This window comes from Ziziphus jujuba, chromosome 2, assembly GCF_031755915.1.
Source record: "Ziziphus jujuba cultivar Dongzao chromosome 2, ASM3175591v1".
Classification (NCBI taxonomy): domain Eukaryota; kingdom Viridiplantae; phylum Streptophyta; class Magnoliopsida; order Rosales; family Rhamnaceae; genus Ziziphus; species Ziziphus jujuba.
This window is the reverse complement of record NC_083380.1, coordinates 15,377,338-15,396,132: the sequence shown is the minus strand read 5'-3', so window position 1 is coordinate 15,396,132 and position 18,795 is coordinate 15,377,338. Positions and strand designations below refer to the sequence as shown.

At 30.3% G+C, this 18,795-nt stretch overlaps 2 protein-coding genes across 5 annotated transcripts; one reads left to right on the top strand and one right to left on the bottom strand.

Annotated features, from left to right (window-relative positions):
• Positions 1–1,032: 1,032 nt before the first annotated feature.
• On the top strand, positions 1,033–5,993 carry LOC107418607 (uncharacterized). Of its 3 annotated transcripts, none has more exons than XM_048473470.2 (11): positions 1,034–1,641; positions 1,741–1,818; positions 2,769–2,919; positions 3,001–3,111; positions 3,201–3,427; positions 3,792–3,894; positions 4,126–4,226; positions 4,347–4,521; positions 5,002–5,172; positions 5,286–5,386; positions 5,531–5,993. In XM_048473470.2, exons 1-11 carry the CDS (start codon positions 1,330–1,332, stop codon positions 5,588–5,590), a joined length of 1,590 nt encoding a protein of 529 aa, XP_048329427.1. In that variant the 5' UTR covers positions 1,034–1,329; the 3' UTR covers positions 5,591–5,993. The 3 variants fall into 3 exon arrangements, with proteins under 3 accessions (XP_048329425.1, XP_048329427.1, XP_048329426.1); XM_048473469.2 differs by having other exon boundaries at positions 2,769–2,928; XM_048473468.2 differs by having other exon boundaries at positions 1,033–1,641; positions 2,769–3,111.
• Positions 5,994–6,986: 993 nt separating this feature from the next.
• LOC107418609 (uncharacterized) lies at positions 6,987–11,930 on the bottom strand. 2 transcript variants are annotated; one of them, XM_025073346.3, is made up of 5 exons: positions 10,552–11,930; positions 9,098–9,244; positions 7,673–7,771; positions 7,436–7,591; positions 6,987–7,342 (listed from the first exon to the last, which is right to left on the bottom strand). In XM_025073346.3, the coding sequence occupies exons 1-5, from the start codon at positions 11,239–11,241 to the stop codon at positions 7,211–7,213; spliced, it is 1,224 nt and encodes a 407-aa protein (XP_024929114.2). In that variant the 5' UTR covers positions 11,242–11,930; the 3' UTR covers positions 6,987–7,210. The 2 variants fall into 2 exon arrangements, with proteins under 2 accessions (XP_024929114.2, XP_015882798.2); XM_016027312.4 differs by having other exon boundaries at positions 10,582–11,905.
• Positions 11,931–18,795: the final 6,865 nt, after the last annotated feature.

Below are 18,795 nucleotides of genomic sequence, written 5' to 3'. Positions count from 1 at the left end.
ATTTTGTGTGCACTACTATTTTTTGCCATATATTACGAAGAAGGTTGCTTGAACTATAAGGCAACGTAAACAACAAGCAAAATAAAAGAGTAGACGTCCCTCTCCAACTACAAATTGACATGGATCCACGCCATGGTGTAAGGGAAAAACTTTTTATTACATTGACTAAGAACTACATGTGCTTGGAAATATTATGGAAATTTTACTCTTTTAGTCATGTCAATGTATACAATTTAATAATTCATCAAAAAGAAGATACAATTAATAGATACATATATATATATTGGAAAAACCGTTTTATAAAAAATAAAAATTATTTTAAAAATTAACAATTTTCTGTTCTTAAATTCATGGTCAAACAAGCTCTTCAATTGTGCATGTTCTATATCATATTAAAAAAGATCTCCCACTAGGCTATCATCAAGAAGGTTTGATATATAAATATATATATATATATATATATTGGAATGTAGATTTTAATATAAAATCTGGTTGAAGTAGAATTTAGAGTTATCACCCCCCAAAAAAAAAAAAAATCATTGTCATTTGGATTGTTGAAGGGATTCTATCATCAAGAAGGTTAAAACTGCAACTTTCTTAACATTCTTTCAATTTCTTAAAAAAAAAAAAAAGCAAGTAGGAAAGATGATGAGAAAATTTTTTATATGTGCTAATATGTGAAATACCAATGCTTGTGGGGATGACTCTCCTCCTTTCTCAACCATTAATGGATAAACCTTCTCTACAAGTCACATTTTCAAATCACATCAAAATCGATGGACATGCCACATGTCAAATAATCAACCACCAGATTTTCTATGATCGGTTCCAAATGAATTGTCCCTTTTTTTTCCTTTGTATTTTATTGACTGGAACGGATATAGATAGTTCAACCATTAAAATTATCTACTTCATCAAAACAAATTGTTCTTAACCACTATATTTTTGTTCATTTAAAAATTCTAATAATAATAAAAATATATATATCACATTTATGGATATGATCTCCAATCCATGTACCAAAGTAATTGTAAATATTATTAACCAGACAAATAGTTGTACACACATGTTACACGAAGATCACATCTTGCAATTGTCTCAAAAATCCACTCCAAATTCGGTCACTATCATAGCCAAACAGCGGATAGCCATTTCTATATATATATACATATAAATTAACGGGATATTTTTATGCAAGAGATTAGAATATTTTTACAACCAAACACTCCCTTTTTCCCTGAACTCTCCGAAATCAAAACACATTAACAACTGAAAAACGGAAATTCAAATCAAAACCACCACCACCACCACCAACAACAACAACAAACGATGTCGTTGCGAGCTCTCCATTTTCCCGATATCCATTCGGGAAAAGCTGCATTACCATTTGGTAATCCTTGCTGTCTTAACCCGACGCTGCCAAGGTTTTCCGACCCGAAACCCGGTATCTATCAGGGCCCATCTCGTCGACCCGGGAGGTGGACCCCACTGAGTCTGAGCTCCGTCAGCGGCGTGGCGGTGGAGAAGGAGAAGAGAAACGACAAGCGGTTTTCCGTCTGTACGGCCGACGAGCTTCATTACGTCTCTGTTCCCAATTCCGATTGGAGCCTCGCTCTCTGGCGCTACCTTCCTTCTCCCCAGGTTTTCTTTTTTTCTGAATTTTTCTATGTATACATATTCACGTACTAGATATGTATATGTATATGTTTTGGGTTTTAATCTGGTGAGGTGAATCTACAGGTGCAACCGAGGAACCATCCTCTGTTGCTGTTGTCGGGAGTAGCTACAAATGCAATTGGTTACGATCTTTCCCCTGAGGTGATCTTGAAATCATATTCAGATTATTGGATTTGCTCTTCCTTTTTTTTTTTTTTTTTTTTTGGTTTTCTAATGGCTCTGATTTAGGCAGCGTATTTTGATCGTTGAAAATGCTCTTTTTTTTTTTTCTTTTTTTTTTTTTTTCGACTGTTGGTAATATGATTAAATTTTTCAATTGTTTGTCATTTTCAACAATTTGTTAGAGAGAATTGGTAATTTGGTCGCTCAAGACCATAATGGTAAATATTGGAAAATAGAATCTTGTTGAATAAGTCCCAGTATTTCAATTAAGTTGTTTGTCATTTTCAACAATTTGTTAGAGAGAGTTGGTAATTTGATTGCTCAAGACCATAATGGTAAATATTGGAAAATAGAATCTTGTTGAATAAGTCCCAGTATTTCAATTAAGTATTATATTACTCACTAGTGCATATGTCTGAAATTAGTTGATGAGGCAGCTCATAATCACATAATTCATGTCAGAAACATCCTCTTTATGTCTCTATCTTCCCCAACTTATAATTTCAGTATCCATCGGATTGAATTTTTTGATTAAAACAATCCTATAAAACCCCCCATCATAGCAAATTCCAATACTCTAGAATTTCTAGTATTATCAGAAAACATTAAATGTAAATATATAATATATATATATATATATATATATGCAGAGATAAGATAACTTTGAAGTATTATTTAACTGATGGGGTTGTGAGAAAATGCTTTTGATACCAGAATGAGTAATAGAAATAAAATCCACGTGACATTTTTTGTGTTCTGAATTCATTAAGTGGATGATGGTTCTTATGATCTATTTTTTTTTCTTTCTTCCCACTATGGATATATGTTTTATACTGTGAACTGTATGCTTTCCAAACTTCAACATGATGATTCATGAAAACAGGTCCCTTCTTACGGACCAATTCATAATATGTGAGCTTTTTTTCCAGTGTTCATTTGCTCGCTACATGGCTGGTGATGGTTTTGATACATGGATTCTTGAAGTTAGAGGTGCTGGATTGAGTAGAAAAGGTGTAGACTCATTTGACAGGAAACCAATGAATGCCAAGTCTAAGAGTACAAGTTCTTCAGTCAACTATGGTAAAGATGGTAACGTCCCTCTGGGGCTGCACTCTGCTTCTAACCTTGGTGCCATGGCTGATTCTGACATCTTGTCTGCAGAAGAGAAAAGGACATATATGGAGTCTAAACCAGATCAGTTTCGCTCACCCACAAAGTTGATGAAGAATTTTATGCTTATATCTGAGAGACTATCAAGCTTTCTAAATGAAGGTTCATCAAATAAGTTTCTGTTAGCTGATATGATTAGATTTCTATAAGTTAATGCTGTGTATATGAATGTCTAAAAGTTAAACTTTCAGGTATGTTAGAAGGAGGTCAAAACTCTGTTATTGCTAGCCATATTAAGGATTTGAGTACAAGGCTTGCAAATATCATTGAAGAATATCAACGATCAGTCCCTGCTCAGCTTATGGAGTTGCAAGAGCGTTTTTCTTCTACTTTGGCCGATTTGCAACAACAACTTGACCTTATTGTTAAGTATGACTGGGACTTTGATCACTACCTACAAGAAGATGTGCCTGCTGCGGTGAGGTGACATTCCTTCATTGTAAATGATCTTATATGTGAAAATATTATATGTGCTGTTTTCTGTTGAATTTCATGTTGAATAACTTAACATTGAATAAACTAAAACTTGCAAAATTATGACTTTTGGACATGATGTCATGTTGCAATATGCATGGCAGAAGTGAAAGAATCTGAACACAGGGAAATGGTATATTATTACGTAGTTTTGAATAAATTATATGATGCAGGTGTTTACTAACAATTTTTTTTTTTTCATGATTAGAAACCAAAATTGATAAACAAACTATGAGTAGCTCTTTCCATGCCAAAAATGAACAGCTACCAAAAAATTGTCTTACTCAAAACTGAGTTCTTCATTGTAGGTTGAGTATATAAGGAGTCATTGCAAACCACAGGATAGCAAGTTGCATGGAATTGGTCACTCAATGGGGGGTATCTTGCTATATGCAATGCTCTCACAATGCTGTAAGTGTCAAGCTAACTGTTAACATGCATAGTTGTTGATTGGCCCTTCTTTTGAAATTCCTTTTATTACAATATATCATATAATGACTTCGTCCTGTGATATTTTATTTCTCAACTTACTTTTTTAACTACATCATACCAGAAAATTTTAATTTAGTTGCTAGTTTATTTTCATGGTGATATTTTATTTAGTAACTTTGGTCTTGCATGCTGAATTGTTATGTTTAAAAGGTTCTCAAGGAAGGGATTCAGGATTTGCATCAATCACTACTTTGGCATCGTCGCTCGACTATACTCCTTCAAAATCATCGCTCAAATTACTTTTACCACTGGCAAGTTATATGGAAAACTGCATTTTAAATCCATTGACTGTTTCACTATGAATTACATTATACAGGCCGGTGAAACATAAATATATAGATGATAAGGAATCGTTATTTTATGACTCACAGGCTGATCCTGCTCAAGCTCTAAATGTTCCTGCCATTCCAATTGGGGCACTGCTTGCCGCTGCTCATCCTCTTGCATCGCGTCCACCTTATGTTTTGTCTTGGCTGAATCGTCAAATTTCTGCTCAAGACATGATGCATCCAGAGTTATTTGAAAAGCTTGTTTTGAACAACTTTTGTAAGTGGAAATATTTTTACTTCCTTTCGATGTTATTGACATAAAGCTACCTACATGCTTTAAAGCATCAAAATCCACTTAAAAGTTGGTTAACCACTTGTTAAATAATACCATATTCAGAAATGGCTTTCTGGAAGTATGCCATGCCAAGTATGTAATTAAACACCCAGATTCAATTTTTACATGATTTCATTCTATCAGAATGGCTAATTATGTGTATGTCCACTTACTGATTGATCTTAATGTCCAATCTCTGAGCTATCCGGGCCTTTGCATAATGTTGCTCAATCAACGCTTTTCTTGCTAATGAGTTTCCCCCTGACTTTTTTGAGCTGCAATTCTTATGTCACAATCAAACATTAGACTCTTTTTGGACCCTTTTGCAAAGATGTACCGTCTAAAATTACTATGTCAACTTTCTTCTCTCCCCACCCCAATGTTGGACTATTAAGTGATTGACAATTTGATCATAATTTGCAGGTACAGTGCCAGCTAAGCTTCTCTTGCAGCTAACAACAGCTTTCCAGAAGACTGGTTTATGCGACAGAAGTGGAACTTTCTTTTACAAGGATTATTTACACAAAGTCACTGTCCCCGTCTTAGCACTTGGTGGAGATCAAGACTTAATTTGTCCTCCTGAAGCTGTTTATGGTAAAAGATTAAGTTCTATAACTTGTACGCCTTTCATGAGCTCTAGCTCGTGAACTAATTTAGTTTTTTCCATTTTTCTTTTGCTTTTCATGTCCATGACATGAATGGAGCAGAAACAGCGAAGCTTATTCCTGAGCACTTGATTACCTACAAAATTCTCGGTGAACCTGGTGGTCCTCATTATGCTCACTACGATTTAGTGGGAGGTCGTCTGGTATGGATGGTCTATTTCGTTTCCTTTGTTTCATCTATTTTTATCTGAACCATGTGTGTTATATTTTACGACTCCACTACTTTTTGGTGTTATGGATGGTTGTTAAATAATCTTTGTTTCTCCTTCCCTTCTCTTCTAATGCAGGCTGCGGATCAAGTATATCCACACATAATCAAATTCCTGAGACACCATGACATGGCTTAGTTACATCTTGTTTTCTCTACCAGAGCCAGACTTAGATGCCTTTTCTTGTCCATAAAGAAACTAACCACATGAAGAATCACCACGGGAAGATTAAATCTTGGTTGACATAGACTGTATACTTGTTATATACAATTCTATAGCATACATAGTTTGCAAAGGAAATAGCATAAAGTTACGATACGGGACAAGTCAACAATCACGTCGTCCCTACAAATGGAGTTGCAATAGTTACTTTGGATTTCGGACCCAGCTAGAATCCTTGAAATTTTAGATGTAGAAAGTGAACAGTCTCATAGAATGAATCTTCAGAACATGTAAAGAAACTTGGTATCAAATTCAGCTAGAAGTATTATTACTTGTAAACTTGGTATCAAATTCAGCTATAAGTATTATTACTTGTATTCTTTGTGTTCCATTAGTAAGAAATCTATACAAAAACAATAGTATATACTGGCTCGGAGGTCTTGTATCATTATTCATTAGTCCTTACGTAAAAATTGTTTTGAACAATACCTGATATCAGAATTATAGATGGCATTGAGGTTTTTCATGTGCATTTCCCAAGACAATATGCAAAACAACATGATCGATATGCTTGTGCTTTCAAATCTGATATATTTCCCTGAAACATGGATTAGAAATTGTTTTGGACTGTGCAAATTAACAAGAAGTTATCTTGACGCATAGGCTTGTTAACCACCTTTTGCTGGTGACTCCAGTATGAGAGAAGATTATTGTGCTTTTGATATTATCATCAAGTAAATAAATTAATTAAAACTCACGACTATTTTTCCCAAACAAAAAAAAAAAATCCTTATAGAAGTAAAATTATTGTATTCTGTTTGTTAACTGAGAATGCATTAAAGACTATTCATTTATACCACCACTTCTTCACCGCATAAAGTTTGTAATTGGATCATAAAATTTCACAACCCAAATGACCCTTCAATTTGTATGCCAAAATCTCCACCCCAAGAGACAGACGACTGACTGTCACGTGGCCGGCACATACCAATTAGTGATTGACATATAGTCTACTTAATATCGAAAGCTTAATGTAAAAGCGAAGTCTCACGTGTCAATAACTAACTGGAAAAGTGACCATGTCGGTATGTACTTTAACATAAGATACTTCAATTACCAAAACAAAAATAACATAAACACTTTTCCTTCAAAGAGACCCAGTTGGCATATTAGCATTTGCGTTTGTTCGTAAAGCTTTGTGATTAAATTAATCTTTTACTAATATCGAAAAACAATTTGCATTTAATATTTCACCCATAAATTTAATGGAGAGGAATTATCCATGAATTTGAACACAAAACACATTGCACTTCATAAGGGGACCTATAAATTCGTCAAAAGAGCCGTAGGAAAAAAAGAAAAAAAAAAAAAAGGCACAAAGGTAGTATGGCTTCGTAAATTTGTAGAGTGTAAATATAGAATTGCCCAAATTCTAAATGAGAACCAACATTTCAAAATAAAGCAAATAAGGGATGAAGCTTCAAACCAAAAGAATGAATGCTTGCTCATGTATTGGAGGAAATGAAATCTATACACCATTGTTGAGCAGTAAAAAGCAGTGTCCAAAAGCAGCTATGCCGCAGATATCAAAAGTAGTCACCGAGTCACAGCTTCTGCCTTACAGACGGGGCAAGTATTTTTATGCGCAAGCCAGTGTTTTATGCATTGCATGTGAAAACTATGTCCACACTCCAGCTTGCCCATTTCATCATCTGCTTCATATTCCTCCTGTATGCACAAGCATTGTATACAATTTCTCCACTAAATATCACAGAAAGACAGAACCAAAGAAGACCAAAAGTAAATTTCTTACAAGCCTACCTGACAAATGGTGCACTTTCTATCGATTTGTGTGGACAAATGCGATGACAAATCATTCAAAATCGAGAGCTTAATTTTCCTCAGGCAGCCCCCCATTTCATCTTCTTTTAGTCCGGTATTCACATAACCAATTCTCTCACCCAGCTCAAGAAGTTCCTGTTTTCATCATTAGGATATAGCATTAAGCATCCACAAATGAAGAGTGCTATGGTGGAAAAGTGATCAAGAAGAAGATACCTCGTATGACATATTATCAACATCAAGCCTCCAGTCCCTAAAACGATCGTGTAAGTCTTGTCTTCCACCCATTAGCAGACTACTCTGAAGCATCATAATCTGCACCGAGCATACATCACATTAAAATGATTCTGCATCTTAATAAGAATATTTATCATGAAACTTCTCTCAATCATGCTATTTAATATGATGCATGATGATCCCATTGTCATGTGAACTTCAAAAAACTAACACGACAAAAATCCTCAAAAATATATTTATTCCAAATGCAGTGCATTTGAGTTAATTACCTCAAAGACAAAATCTAATTACAATGATGTGATATAATAGGAACAACCAGCCCACCAAAACTATAAAACAGAGCATAATAACAATAATAAGAAATGAATTTGGTAGGTCTCTTATGTACGGAATATTTATTAAAATAAAACTAAATTTTTAGTGAGAACATAACAATATTACACAAAACTATTTAAGACTTCCTATCATACATCTGACTAATGTAGTCATTTTAGCTTCACTTTTAGTTAATATTAGTACCAATAACAAATCTTTAATGACAATGATTAAAATGAAACGATGTAGGTAACCATATAAATGCTCCAAAACTTAGCAATCTCAAACTGTATATCATTTAACAGAAGGATCTGTAAATTGTATTCCAGTGTAAATATCATCAGATTATATATAACTAATAATTTCACCTAATTAAAGATTCAACTTAAGTTGTGTCAATAAAAAGAAAAGACTACTGCAATTCACTATTTAGTAAATGGATAAGCTGCTAACCTAATAAATAAAGCCTTGTTCCTTCTTTTATTGCCCAAAGCATACTTTATGACCAAACTTCGTTAAAGATCATTTAAAACATGTGTAAATTTACAAATAGCTGTTAATTATCACATATGGTATTTATACAATTACTACTCAGCTTGAGCTAACTTCTCAAAACATTCATAAATGTCCATTTCAAAACTCCATGAAACCCGTACATAGTTCTTCCATACCCTCTCTCTAATTCAAGAATGGAACATTACTGAAATTCTAAATTTTGATGACATGAGAAATAGTCACCACAACTCATAAAATTAAATCCATATAACATAACTTCATTTCTCAATCACAAATACCTTGTTGGCTAATTTCTCAGCAAAAATTAGAAATGGTAATAATAAATCTAACCCCCAAAAAAACCAAAAATGAAAAAATATCTTTTGATGAGAAGCTACATACAAGTTTATTAAGCCAAGTTTGGACCATAATAAAGAATACATAAAAATAAAAAAATAAAAAATAACTTATAACAAAACGTTGCCATAAGCAGCAACTTTTCAAAACAGTAACTTTTCAAATATACTATGGTATGCCAAACACACATGATTAAAAATAAGCAAAAAAAAGGCAACCAATAAAAGAACTACACACCTCAGCAAGGCCTTCAGGGGAAGGATGTCGAACATGGCGATAATACCTAGTCCCCAAGACGTCAGGGCGTTCTGTTACAAAATCAGGGTCTGAATCAAGAAAAAAAGCAGTGTCCGGGGTCACAGTTCTCCTTGTTACACAAGAACGCTGCAAAATAGAAATTGTTTTACGAAGCAAAGCAAAACGTTAGAGAATGGAGTAAACTAGGAAACCCATAAAGGAATATATATATATATATATATATATGAGATTGTAAGATTATAGGGAAAGACTCAGAAAAAATATTATTGAGGTTAAAACCAATACAATGACATACGGCAGATAAAACAAAGCAAGCAAGATAATTAATTACCTAACACTAATACATGTAACCACACTTATATCACGTGACTGCATACAAAAGATAAATACAAATCAGAACAAAATAACAAACCAATATTGTTTTTTTGGTAATAAGGTCACAAACCAATATGCTGAAACACTAATATATATATATATATATATATAAATGCTAATATATAAATATACACAAGGTTAACCCTGAAAAAAGGCTTAAAAAGAAATGGAGGACTAAAACCTGTTCACAGATGGCGAGAGAGTCCTTCCTAGTTCAACCACTACCAAAAATCTTATCACAAAGCTATTTTGTCATCTCAAATCTCGATTTTTTTTTTTTTTTTTTTTTTTGGTTCATTCAGTTATCTTATATTTTTTTCCTGTGGGGTCCCAAATAAGCCAATTCATCAGAGAGTTCTTCAAGCACCGGTAACTAAGCAAATTCATTACGTACGAAAAACATATATCATGATAATGATTAGCCAAAAATTAGAAAAGAACAAATATAATGTCATTATAACCAATAAATGCCCCCAAAAATCATCAAAACCAAACAAAAGCACCATGTCAAACAAAATAAAAAGATTAGGAAAGTGAAACCAAGAAAAATAAATAAATAAAAAAGGGGAAAAAATGCCCAAAAATACGAACTTATGATGAATTGACATGAAAAGAGACGCTGAAGACAAGCACTTTGAATTTTCTGAGTGCTATGCCAAGTAGTGATATATATAAGGAAATTATTGAACAAAAGCGAAATATATCAATCCATCAAACCGAGACCCACTTGAGGAAAAATATTCAAAAAATCAAATTAAAAATCCAAACCACACCTTCCCAACCAAATAACCCGCCAACAATCAAAAAGAACTACTCGATGGGTTTTAATCAGGAATAAACGAAAACAACTAATGAACCAAACTGAACAAGAAGACAGAAAAGAAAGGAAGAAAAAGATTTAAGTAAAACCCAATTGCTGAAAAATACGAAAAAAGAGCAATAGCTGAAAACAGAAAAAATTGCATAATTCTACAATCTCGTTAAGTATATCAAAGAGAGAAAAATTATTTAAAAAAAAAAAAAAAAAAAAAAACAACCATGGCATAAACAAAGATTACCTCTTTGGCCAAAAAGAACAAAACCCATACCTCTCTATGGCCGCTCATCTTGTCCCCATCAATCTTTCCTCTCCCTGAGACATTCCTCCTCGCCACAACGCAATCAACGGATGCAGCAGCATCAGCAGAGAACCCAATTCCAGGACCACACCAAACATCTTGAAAATCCACACAACTTGCCGAATTGAATCCAGAATTAGACCCATCAACCATTCCTTGATGATGGGTTTTGTTGTTGTCCTTGTTGCTGCTATTGTTATGATTGTTGTTGTTGTTGTTGTTCTTTGAAACATTTTTCTTCTGCTTTTTCTTCCTCACCTTCTTTCCCTGCCAATCTGCCGAGGTCCGAATCACGGCCGGAACCGAAACCTGCTGCGAGGCACCGGCGGTGCATCCCAATCCTCTGAAAGTTGCCGAGGTGAAGTTGTTCTTCTTCTTGTTGCTGTTGTGGTTGTGGTTGTGATGGCTGTGAATGGTTGTGGGTAAGCTTTCATTGGCGTTGTTGGTGTTGGTGTTGGTAGTGGAAAAAGTTGAGAGAAGAAGAGAGGAAATGGTGGATTTGCAGCGGGTGGATTGGATTATAGACGGAATTTGTTGTGGGTTTGGATCTGTTTCTGAAATGGGTTGGATGAATTGGGTTCTGGGTCTTCTAAATTTGATATGCTCTGCCACTGTTGAAGCCTCTGGCATGATTTACAGAGATAGAGAGAGAGAGAGAGAGAAGAAGAAGAGGAAGAGGAAGGAAGAGAGAGAGGTACTTTAATTCTGTGAAACCAAGGTTGGCTTTTGGAGATGGAGAGTATAATGGAATTGGAATGTAAAGAGTAATTAAGTTTTGAGAGAGAGAGAGAGAGAGAGAGAGAGAGAAGAGAGGGGGAAAGAGGCAGTGGATTTAAGACCAAAGCTTAGCTAAGAAACTAAAGAATAGATTTTGATTTTCTATTTTCCCATTAATTTTCTGTTAAAAATTGAATTTTTTTTCTTTAATTATTTATTGTGGGGGTTCCTTTTTGTGAGTTTGTTAGGTGGGCACTGCTTTGTCTTCTTGTTGGGACTGTGGGTATATGCCATCAAACTGCAGCAGTCTGCAAGAAAGAGAGAGAATAGCGAGGGGAGAGAGAGAGAGGCTCTGGAATCTGTGAATTTCAACTTTTGCTTTCTCTTCTTTTGCTTTATAAGCCAAACTGATGCTTACTTATCAAACCAAACAGAACAAAAAAAAAGAAAAAGGGTTTTTCAAATCACTCTCTCCCAATGTCCTTTTGTGTGTGTATTGGGTTTCAAGGCTCATATGGAGCCAAAGAGAGGGCTATAGGGGCAGTATGGGCAGGCAAAATGTCAAGTCTACAAAAAGTCAGATTTGTGGGTTAGCGTGGACAGCATTTGAAATGGTCCTACTGAAATGGATCACAAGGTCAAAATTCATCAGTGTATTGGGATTACAAATTTTTCCAACAAATAAATAAATATATAAAACACCAGCTAATACTATCATTTGCATTTCACAATAGCAGAGAATTAGAGACCCCCAAAGCAAACCAAAATAGTTTGCAATCATGTGAAAAAGCTGGCTCTTAAATTTGACTCAACCAAAGCCAATGGGCATATCTTCTACTTCAAGCATCCATTTTTGGGGTCCCATCCTTCTTACCTTTGTATATAATCCTAAATTTATCATTTTCATTAGGAATGGCAAAAAGTTTGTTCACATTAGCATAGTTAAAATATAAAAGAAAACACAATGAGGAAAAAGTTATTCTCATGTAATTTGACATAGTATCACCAATAAGAAAAAAATAATATTTTTTGTTTTATTCATTAACATTTTTTCTCCAAACTTTTTTTTCGTTTTTTCTTAGATTATCATAAATATAAATATTCAAATTTAAAATTATTGTAAGATAAAGTAGTAGTTTTATCATTAAATATTGAAGATATAAAAATTCAAATTTAAAATTATTATTTAAGAAAATAACAATGTTGCTATTAAATCTTATAAATAGACCCATCCAAAAATGATTTATAGAGGTATACATATTCCATTAATTTCTATGAGGTTGCACCTCTCCCTATTGACTTCAACCTCACTATACTGCTTTAGATAGGTTACTAATTAGGTCATGCACATACTTTACTTGAAAAAGTGTCAAAAATGTTACCACTGACCAAATTTAAGTATGATAACACAAACCAAAACTTTATTACGTAAAAGAAAAAGGAGAAATTCCTCTCACAATCCACATTTGAGTTTTCTCACAATTATTCTATTGCCCATTTGTTAGTCTTTGAAACTTTGTCAAAATTAACTAATAGAAATTTAAAATTACTTTTGAAATGTTAAAAAAAAAAAGTAAAAAAAGAACACACACGACCTTTCAAATTTCTCAAAAGTGGTGATATATTTATAGCTAGAAGATGACAATATGGGAAATTCAAAGGTTATGACCGAAGATGGAGAATTCAGAGAAAGAACAAAAACAAAACGACAGAATGAGAAGATGTAAGTGTCTGCAACTTCAATTTTGACTGTTTTTACTGACCAACTATTTAATCATGTCTTTTCTTAGCTTCGAATACATGATAAGGGGTAAAAATAATAATGCAAGTTTTAATTGCTTTCTACCAGTTGTTCATGTATATTATCTTATTACCCCCCAAAAAAAAAAATGTATATTATCTAAATTTATTTTCTTTTTCCATTTTTTTTTTTTGTGAATTTTCCATCTCATAATTGAAACTTCAATTTACAATATAAATATTGAACTTATATACAAGTGACAATTTAAATACTAGAATATTTATTAAACAAAATAATAAAACCATAATGTATTTAATGTACGCTTTTATTATGAAAGAGTTTAATTAAACTCTTTATGCCAGCTGGTATATTGGGGTTATTAATAATTGAAATCATTTTTGGGTTTATATTATATTAGCATGTCACATTATTAAAGTGGTTACCAAAAAAAATTGTCACATTATTAAAGTTGTATGATTATGTGTTTCGCAATAATATGAATACCTATCTGTTGAAAAACATTGACAGTACTTGAAAGATCATGTTTTTATAATTACTATTGGATTTCTCTATACGATAATAAATTATCTTTGACAATAACTCCCAAAGTTTCAATACCACCTAACTCAAGTGGGTCACTTCTGTAAAGTTGGCCAATTTGAGAGAGAGGATTAAAGTTTTAAACTCAAGCTCACCAGTAATAGCTATTAATTGTTTTTATATAAATCATAGCTATTAATGATAGTGGTTTTTTTTATTTTTTTTTCCCCCCTTAAATCTCTCTCCCAATTTTAATTTATCAATATGTATATATTTTGTAAAATTAATGATAGTAGTTGAATATTTGTATGTGTATTTTATAGATTCTACCGCAAAACAGTAAAAGATTATACATATATCATATCTAATAGTTTTAAACTACTTCCTTCTTAAATCTTCTTCAATAGAGAAAGGGTATGGAACACTACAAAGTAGGGGTCAAAGCTTCCCAAGTGCTAGCTTTTTAGATTAAATTTCAAAGTTGAGAAAGTTCAAAGTTCACTAAAGTAGATTGGATATATATGTTTAATTTTATGTTATTTATTTATTTATTTTTATCATTTCCTCTTTTTAAAGAATTCGTGAACTTGACTAATAAAACATAAGAGATAATAAAGTAAGGGTTTTTACAGGGGTTTTTGTTGTAGTGGAAACATCAAATCCTCTGTGTCATCACTATTAGGGCATATAAAATTGTTATATATATATATATATATATATAGTTCCAGGAGACATGATCTATCTCAATAATGCTTATCTAAATTAAATTAATTAAAAAGTATCCTCTAGCTAGTTGGTGCAACCATGAATTTGGACATTTGCTATAAATTTGATACACTAAATATATAAGTATTTTATGTGCATCTTAAAATAACTGGGAGATATATCTTACTTGATTATATATATATATATATATATATATATATATATATATATATCTGTAAGTTTGTTTGTTATTTTGTTTATTTGTTTATTTATTTTCTATCTTTCACGGGTCTTCATTAGGAGAAAATATTTTTATATATTTGTTTTTTAAGAAAATTTATATGTTTATGAATTTAATAATGAAAGCATCGCAATCCAAAGATTGCACACCAAACTCGTTGCCCTTCAAGATATATAAATATATATATATATATATATATATATACACACCAAAATAGAACCATTTTTTCCTAAACTCATTTTCGTGACCAAGTGAATAGATTATTGCACCTTTTCAAAAAGCGATTAAACACCTTTTTTAACGATTATTTTATGGGATTTTTCACTGTTTAATTTGAACCTCAAACTCATAACGATGTTTTTAAGAAGAGGGTTTGCATGGAAATACTAAAATAAGTCAAATTAATCTATGTTTGTTCCCTAATATTCATAACCATTAAACGGCAATTTGCTGAATTCAGTGGTTGTGGTTCTGGTTGTGGAAGATTCTAAAACGTGGACCCTGACAAACAAATACTTTGATAAAACAAAATGCAATAATGTTTATATGTTTATATAAATCATTTTATGTTTATCTCTCATTGCACCGCAAATTGCGGCATAAAAAGCTTGACATTTGGGACAGTATTTTGCTTTTAATTTAGACTGCAAATTCCTGAACAAGAAAAAGGAAAAGAGCATACAAAATTACAAAGAACTCACTTCTGTATTTATCTTTTTTTATATGTAGCAACAACTATAGCATTAGTACCCTTATATAGCAATAATATACAGATATGGCATTAGTACCTTTTATTAGTCAATGCACATAAAAAATAAAAAATAGATAAAAAGATATGTACTCTATATTAAACTAATGCGTTTTTAATTTAAAAAAAGAAAAAAAGAAAGTACTTTGGGTATCTATCTCATTTACCAAGTTAAAAACAAATAAAACAATTAGGAAAAGAAAAAAGTTAAGACAAAATATAAGAATAATGTAAATGGAAAAACAAAAAAAAATTCCAAATCGACTTAAAAAGGGAATAAGAGAACATTTTTTTTTTTTTAAGTCAAAGCACTAAACAAATTCTATTTGATTAAAAGTTGAATAGTTTTCTTTTTTCTTTTTTTTTTTTTCTTTCAAACTTTTCATTGTATTTAAAATATGGTTTGCAAATAAATTCCATTATATTTTTGAAATCAAATTTTTATTTATTCCTCTATAAGTACTTTTTTTTTTTTTTTGGTGAATTTGATAAATACTTATCAAAAGATTCAAAACATGTACATTTCTATTGTAAGAAATATTATAGGAACAAATATTGATATTGATATAATTTAATATTGTGAGATTTTATAAATAGTTAAGAGATATATATATATATATATATATATTTTTTTTTTTTTGGTTTAAAGTAAAGAGATTAGAGATAGGGAAAGAGTGGGTAATCAGCTTAAAAATGAAGATAGAAAAGTCAGAAGTGGTAATCAGCTTTTTTTTATGGAAAAGCACCAATCAGCTTCCTTCCTTTTCTTTGTTTGATTGATTACACGCTTACCTAAATAAGGACTTTCATCATTTTCAACATTTTGCATTTTTATTCATTTGCTTTTTCTTTTTCTAAATGGTTTTTAAAAGCAATTTTCCCAGTCAATACCCCTCCAATAACGCAACAATTCCGGATCCTGTAACCGTGGTTTTAAAAAATAATAAAAAATTCTTGGAAAAAACTTTACCTTTTTTTAGCATATGAAAAAAAAAAAGAATTAGCCTCTCTATGAAAATCAGTATAATTTTTATAACATTTACCAAAAAAAAAAAAAAAAAAAATTCAATATTTTTTAAAAATTTTTTGTTCAAATATTTATATCGATTCATTAACAAATTGATTCTCAAATTCATAATTTTCACAAAAATTTTCAAACTTTTTAATAAAATTTCTAAAGAAACTTTTTGAAAATATCTATTAAATTTAATTATTTTAACTTTTTTTTATCAAAACATGTGTAAATATTATTATTGTTTAGAAAAAGTTTAAAGCAAATCATTAAAACATATAAAATATTTGTGTCTTATTATTTTTAAATTTCAATCGCATGATGATATTTTTAATATTTTGCAAATAGCTAAATTGGATTCACATGTAAATGACTGAATTGAGCGGCATTGACATCACATATAAATAGAAGTAAACTACATATTAAGAAATATCTGCTAGAATATATTGTATGCACGTCAAAAAGATTTACAACAAAACATAAAACAATAGTTTTTTTTGTCAAATTAACTTTATTGATAGTTTTTTTTTAATTTTTTTTTAATTTTTCAATTGCCTTGTAAAAATTGAGAAAATAAAAATGAAAAAAAATTTATATTTAACAAACAATATGCTGGAAAACATCATAGGAGTATAAATGTATGTCAATAAATTGGTGTTTTAAAACAAATTATACACATAGAGAAAGAGCCATAGTAAAGATGTAACCAATATATATATATATATATTATATTTCTATGACCTCTTGATCAATGAGGGATTTAAAGTTATTTTCATAATTTTTATTTAATGAATATTTATGGAATATTGTGAAATACTAGTTCATGTATATCGTTTTAAACTCAATCATAAGAGAATAATAGTTATGGATATAGCTAATCAATATCATATAATTATTATCATCGAAAACAATTATATTTAATATAATATTTATATGATTGATATATTAATAATTTCATAAAAAATTATCATATGATTGATATATTAATAATTTCATACAAAATTATCAAGAAGATATATTTTTTAATAATTATTTTTCATATTTTACATATTAAAATAATAATGAAAAAGATATTAATAATTTTCAATCATACAAGAATTATATATGGTATCGAGATAACATTTTAATATAATTGTAATAATTATTTTTTATATTTTAATTAATGGATAATGTTATCAAATATGTATTTTTTGCATTTCTGTTAATAATGATATATTTATGACCATTAATATTTACTGTAAATCTATTAATTAAGAAAAATATAATATTTATTTAATATTTTTTAATTTATATATTCAATTTGATAATTAATTGATTAAAAAAACTAATCATGAAATTTCAATTAAAATTTTTATTTTTTATATAAACTTTCATTAATTTCTATTCCTTTTTTCATTTTTTTTTTATGATGCTCAATTATTTTTGATATTTTTATAATTTTAAACTGTCAATGTTTATATCAACATCATTTTCAACCTTAGTCACAAATTTATATAACTTATATTAATTCTTTAATTATTATTTATTACAAACCAAATTTTTTCCAATTATATTTTCTCTTTTTTTGGGTATTAATCTTTGATCACAATTTTGCATAACTTATATTAATTCTTTAATTATTATTTATTACAAACCATTTTTTTTTTTTTCTGTCAATCTTTAAACCAACAAAATAAAAAAATAATTGTTTTATGATGATAAAGTCAAAAGGAAATTAATGGGAATTATAATAAACTTTGTTTTTTGCTTTTGAAAAATAATAGTAAAGTTGATTGGTCCAAAGTGGTCCAGTTACTCCCAGGTGAGGAGGACTACAAGGAATATGTTTGGGTTTGGGGACTGTGCATATATTAAGTTTGTGTCAGGTTATGTTTTTCTTTTTGCCCTTTCTATGTTAAAAATATTAATTTAATCATGGTGGACTGAGCAATAAAAAATGGAATAGGGTGCATGGAATAGGGTGCAGTATGATAATATTTATATGGTGTATGTTCTCTTTTTTATTTTATTTTATTTTATTTTTTTCTTTTATGGATATGATAAATGATTATTATAGCTTTAAAAGCACATCAACTATCTTTTTTATTTATTTTCCTTATTTAATTGGTTAAGTATACAAGAATATACAGTAGGTGTGGTATTTAGAATAAATATAAAAATAAAATATCTCTATATGTTACAGGAATATAAATTCTCTTATTTTAAAAAATAACTATTTTTTAAATTCAGAATTGATATTTTTTTTCTTTTCATGATACATTCATTTATTATATTTAAAAATATATTTTATTCTAGATTAATTATTTTATATTAAAAATATATAATTGATTATGAAATTTGATTTTTAATTAATTTTATCAAATTCAATATTTTCATAAAAATATAAATGCTAAATATTAAATCCAATACAGCATAACAACCAAACACGTCAATAGACTATTCATTTTTCTCTTTTTTTAATTCCTATAAATATGCATTTT